Source organism: Ranitomeya variabilis, chromosome 2 (genome assembly GCF_051348905.1).
Source record: "Ranitomeya variabilis isolate aRanVar5 chromosome 2, aRanVar5.hap1, whole genome shotgun sequence".
Classification (NCBI taxonomy): Eukaryota; Metazoa; Chordata; class Amphibia; order Anura; family Dendrobatidae; genus Ranitomeya; species Ranitomeya variabilis.
Window position 1 is genome coordinate 485,431,829 of NC_135233.1, and position 6,000 is coordinate 485,437,828.

The 6,000-nt window shown below is 42.5% G+C and overlaps 1 protein-coding gene across 3 annotated transcripts in view; it reads left to right on the forward strand.

The window, feature by feature from the left end:
- Positions 1 to 4,919, forward strand: part of B4GALNT4 (beta-1,4-N-acetyl-galactosaminyltransferase 4) — an 88,356-nt gene extending 83,437 nt beyond the window's left edge. For all 3 annotated transcript variants that reach the window (XR_013221586.1, XM_077287866.1, XM_077287867.1), the window contains exon 21: positions 3,689 to 4,919. Coding sequence is in view for 2 of the 3 variants with exons in the window: in XM_077287866.1 (XP_077143981.1) it covers positions 3,689 to 3,806 (118 nt within the window). In the remaining variant the exon portion in view is untranslated. The remainder of the gene's footprint in view (positions 1 to 3,688) is intronic.
- The last annotated feature ends 1,081 nt before the right edge of the window (positions 4,920 to 6,000 follow it).

The following is a 6,000-nucleotide window of genomic DNA, read 5'->3' on the forward strand; positions in this document are numbered from 1 at the left end:
GAAGTTGTAGGCCTAGATGGTAAACCTATTATACAAGAAACAGAAACCCCAATAATGATAGAACTCATCATCACTTCACTCTCTTTCATCCTATGACGCTAGTCACTACTCATGGACTAGCCGTGAGGCAGAGTGGTCAAGAGGTTCAAGGTCAAAAGCCAGGAAGGTATGTCAAAGACCGAGGGATAAGAGAAACACATAGTCAGGGGCAAAGTCCAGGGTCTGGTAATTAAAGTCAGAATACGTCAAAGGCAAAGGGATTATACAAGCGGGTAGTCAAAGGCAAATCCTAGGTCTGGCAATGATAGATCAAAATAACAAAATACCGAGCTCAGCATCAACACACCACTGAGCTTGAAGCTACAGTTGTCAATGATCTGACATTGTCAGTCAGCTAAATAGCCTGGCAATTATCCAGGATGGAAAACACCTGTAGAAATCTAAAACTCAGAACTAACAGCCCGATACACCCCTGCTATCCATAGGGCGGCTGAGTGTCACTCACAGCCAGGGCCGGGACAAGGTACTTTATTTTGGTGACATAGGCAAATTAAGCTAACCGCACCCCCATCATCACCCTGATGAACCCTCAGCTCTCAAGTAAAGGAATGAGTTAGAGACTAAGGTAAAAGGATTCCTTAAGTACCCCTTCTTTTTCACTAAAAACATACTGACAAAAGTAAAAAAAAGTGATGAACTTTAGGGGTGAGGCTCAATAGAGAGTGCGTTTTCAAAGTTAGATATGAAACCAGTGTCGGACTGGGTTGCCAAGGGCCCACCAGTAACATTGACTTGGGGGGGCCCATTTTTCACCTCATACAATTATAACACTTCCCTCGTTCACAAATTTACCTGTATCTCTATATAGTAATAAACTGGGTAGTTTGGTTAATGAATGATAAAATGCTGCTTTTTTTTCTGTACAGAGTGAATCAAGTGAATTATGCCAAGCACTGCCCATACAGTGGGGTTGGGGGCCCAGATCTACACAAGGACCCACCGGGGGATTCCCCTGTTACCCTATTGGCCAGTCCGAGCCTGTATAAAACAGTCATTGTTTGTGGACCATTTACACAATACAAGGGATAAATAGCGATATTCATCCCTGACGTCCTATATTTTGCAAGTCAGGCCCAAGGACAGTCATGGAAAATAATATGAACTAGCTGAAGAGCCCGGCGTTGCCTGGGCATAGTAAATATCTGTGGTTAGTTATAGCACCTCACTTCTCTTATTTTCCCATCACGCCTCTCATTTTCCCCATCACATCTTTCATTTTCCCCCTCACATCTCTCATTTTCTCCCTCACACCTCTCATTTTCCCCCTCACTCCTCTTATTTTCCCCCTCACTCCTCTCATTCCCCCCTAACACTTGTCATTTCGACCTCACATCTGTCATTTTCCGATCACTCCACTATTTTCCCTCACTCCTCTCATTTTGCACTCACACCTTTTCATTTTCACCTCACACCTCTCATTTTCACCTCAGTATATACATGTTTGTCATCTCCCTTATATATAGTATACACCTGTATGTCATCTCCTGTATATAGTATATACCTGTATGTCATCTCCCCTGTATATAGTATATACCTGCTGTGTGTCATCTCCCCTGTATATAGTATATACCTGTATGTCATCTCCTATATATAGTATATACCTGTATGTAATCTCCTCCTGTATATAGTATATACCTGTGTCATCTCACCTATATATAGTATATATCTGTGTCATCTCCTCCTGTATATAGTATATACCTGTATGTCATCTCCTCCTATACATAGCATATACCTGTATGTCATCTCCTGTATATACTATATACATGTAGGTAATCTGCTCCTGTATATAGTATATACCTGTGTCATCTCCTGTATATAGTATATACCTGTATGTCATCTCCTGCTGTATGTAGTATATATATGTGTCATCTCTCCTGTATATAGTATATATCTGTGTGTCATCTCCTCCTGCATATAGTATATACCTGTGTGTCATCTCCCCTGTAAATAGTATATACCTGTGTGTCATCTCCTCCTGTATATAGTATATATCTGTATGTCATCTCCTCCTGTATTAGACCTCGTTCACACGTTATTTGGTCAGTATTTTTACCTCAGTATTTGTAAGCTAAATTGGCAGCCTGATAAATCCCCAGCCAACAGTAAGCCCACCCCCTGGCAGTATATATTAGCTCACACATACACATAATAGACTGGTCATGTGACTGACAGCTGCCGGATTCCTATATGGTACATTTGTTGCTCTTGTAGTTTGTCAGCTTATTAATCAGATTTTAATTTTTGAAGGATAATACCAGACTTGTGTGTGTTTTAGGGTGCGTTTCGTGTGTCAAGTTGTGTGTGTTGAGTTGCGTGTGGCGACATGCATGTAGCGACTTTTGTGAGATGAGTTTTGTGTGGCGACATGCGTGTAGCAACTTTTTGTGTGTCGAGTTGCATGTGACAGGTTAGTGTAGCAAGTTGTGTGCAGCAAGTTTTGCGCATGGCGAGTTTTGCGCGTGGCGAGTTTTATGTGTGGTGCCTTTTGAGTATGTGCAAGTTTTGTGTGAGGCAACTTTTGCATGTGTTGCAACTTTTGTGCATGTGGCAATTTTTCCGCGTGTGCAAGTTTTGCGTGTGGCGAGTTTTCCATGAGGTGAGTTTTGCACGTGTGGAGAGTTTTGCATGTGGAGAGTTTTGCGCGTGGCGAGTTTTGAGCGGCGACTTTTGTGTTTCAACTTTTATGTGGTGAGGTTGGTGTATGTGTGGTGAAATGTGCGCTGAGGGTGGTATATGTGTTCGAGCACGTGGTAGTGTGTGGCGCATTTTGTGTGTGTGTTCATATCCCCTTGGTGGTGTGGTGATTATCCCATGTCGGGGCCCCACCTTAGCAACTGTACAGTATATACTCTTTGGCGCCATCGCTGTCATTCTTTAAGTCCCCCTTGTTCACATCTGGCAGCTGTTAATTTGCCTCCAACACTTTTCCTTTCATTTTTTCCCCATTATGTAGATAGGGGCAAAATTGTTTGGTGAATTGGAAAGCGCGGGGTTAAAATTTCACCTCACAACATAGCTTTGACGCTCTCAGGGTCCAGACGTGTGACTGTGCAAAATTTTGTGCCTGTAGCTGCGACGCCTCCAACACTTTTCCTTTCACTTTTTCCCCATTATGTAGATAGGGGCAAAATTGTTTGGTGAATTGGAAAGCGCGGGGTTAAAATTTCACCTCACAACATAGCCTATGACGCTCTCGGGGTCCAGACGTGTGACTGTGCAAAATTTTGTGGCTGTAGCTGCGACGGTTCAGATGCCAATCCCGGACATACATACATACACACATACATACATACATACATACACACATACACACATTCAGCTTTATATATTAGATTTATTTGATTATAAGGGTAGTCTCATCTCCAAAATCTAGTAGGTGTGATAATATTAGCAAATACTTCCAATTAGAAATGTCATGTAGTTCTTCTGATTCGCTATGTCTCTTTCCTCAGGCATTGCAGGACTTCTGTAATGCTTACTTTCACCAGTGGGGGAGCTGCTGGGAAATTGAGTACTTGATTCATTCGAAGATTGAAAATGATCATGTGGGTTCTGATAATGTAAAGTCCCGTGATTATTCTGGCCTTTTGTTGTAATGATTAACTACATATCTAAACCATTCTTCCAGGGTGCTGCAGAATGGATTGGAGGTCGAGAGGCTGCGCCTGAGGAACTTCTTCCACTACTATCACTCCAAGAGGGGCATGTGGAACACTCAAAGCCAGGAAAATGCTACCAAGGACTGAAATGGCGCTGAGCCGGACTGTCTGAGCATAGTCCGCTATGGAAACCTCCCTCCGTTGTGTTGCACAGAGAGGTTGACAGTTCTGTCGGTACTGCCGGAGTATCCTGCAGAGTGCGTCCTTGCACCCATCACACCCTGCAGGCTACTCTGGTTGTGTTCTGAGAAGGCTGTGATACTCTGCAGAAGATTCCAGAAAATAATGCCTCTGATTATTCCTCCACTGCAGCAGAGTAATCTTGGGTGCACGAGCTGAGCTACTTGTAGGAACATAGTTTTCTCTTGTTCATAGGAAAAATGCAGTCTGTGATCTGCTGCCAAAAGTTAGTGTTCATGTAGGATCCTGGTTGCATCAAACACAGGTACGAACAGAAAAACTGTTTGTTTAATGCACCTACAAGTGTACTTGAATTAAATGTCAGTGGTAGGAATACGTGCTGCACCTCCCCAACTGACCACTGGGTGGCGCTCAATGATATCTTTAATTGTTTAGTTTGTTAGTTTCAAGGGCCCATCGGCCACCAGGGGGCGCTCCATGATTTTAAAAATTTGGATTTCAATTCAAACAAGGGGGAAAAATAGTCGCTATCCATTTTAAACGTCCGACTCTACGAGCCATTGTACGTCTTTGGTGCTACATTGTTATTTTAGAATTTCGTCCTCCCTTTAAGCGTTAGTTCTTAAAGAAGATATGCAATTTTGACCTCTAGGAATGATGAATTTGGCTGAGGATTCAGTATCTCCGGTCAGAGTTTAACGCCGCTCTCAGTTTGCACTTAGCATTATTTATTACAAGGCTCAATGCCAAATCTAAAAGGTATATTCATGTATTTCTATAACGTTTCACCAGAATTTGGAAATCAGCCCAGCAGTTCCTTAAGAAAGCAAAGGGGTCCTAGTGGTAATAAAATTTCTGCTAGGTAAAAAAAAAAAAGTTCTAGGCGCAAAGTACCAGTAAACCTGCTGCTGTCATCTTCTGCAGATATCCGGCCATGCTCAGCATTTACAATGATTTCTGTGAAATTAAAAAAATGTAGCAAGAGGTTTTTAGAAGTTTTAAATATTTTTTTTTTTTCTTTTTAAAATTAAAATAAAACCATTTTCAGTTTGGCTTTTATTGTTGTCTCCTGTTGATTTTATTCATGCCGTATCAGCCGGCAGCGAGTGTAAAGAAGATGCGACAGTGACAATGCAGAAATAGTAGGTTTGGTTTTTTTTTTGTTTTTTTTTTTATTTAAAGAAAAATTAGGAGGCCCTTAGGCTGAACTGCGGAGAGATTCTGTTGACTGTATTTCCAGTTTTGGTCGAGACACTGTTTCCATGTCCACATTGGTGGACACACCTTCAGCAGCAGTCGAATGTATGTTATATTTTTGAAAAAGTCACTCTATGTGTAATGTGGTTTAACCCCTGGAGGTATTTTTGTTTTTTGCTCTCCTTCCCAATAACTTTTTTACTTTTCCGTCAATTTGGCCATGTGAAGACTTGTTTTTTGCGGGACAAGTTGTACTTTTCAACGACACCATTGGGTTTTAACCCCTTTCTGCCCTCGGGCGGGATAGTACGTCCGAGGTCAGAACCCCCGCTTTGATGGTGAGCCCGCATCAAAGCCGGGACATGTCAGCTGTTTTGAACAGCTGACATGTGCCCGCAATAGCGGCGGGTGAAATCGCGATTCACCCGCCGCTATTAACTAGTTAAAATGCCGCTGTCAAACGCAGACAGCAGCATTTAACCGGCGCTTCCAGCCGGGCGGCCGGTAATGAGTGCATCGCTGACCCTCGTCACATGATCGGGGGTCACCGATGCTTCTGCAGAGTAACCATAGAGGTCCTTGAGACCTCTATGGTTACTGATCGCCGGTGGCTGTGAGCGCCACCCTGTGGTCGGCGCTCATAGCACACCTGCATTTCTGCATAGCAGCGATCTAATAATCGCTGCTATGTAGCAGAGCCGATCGCGTTGTGCCAGCTTCTAGCCTCCTAGGCTATTGAAGCATGGCGAAAGTAAAAAAAAAAAAAAATGTGGAAAAAAAAAATATATATAAGTTTAAATCACCCCCCTTTCGCCCCATTCAAAATAAAAAATAAAATAAAAAAAATCAAACCTACACATATTTGGTATCAGCGCGTTCTGAATCGCCAGATCTATCAATAAAAAAAAAAAAAGCATTAACCTGATCGCTAAACGGCGTAGCG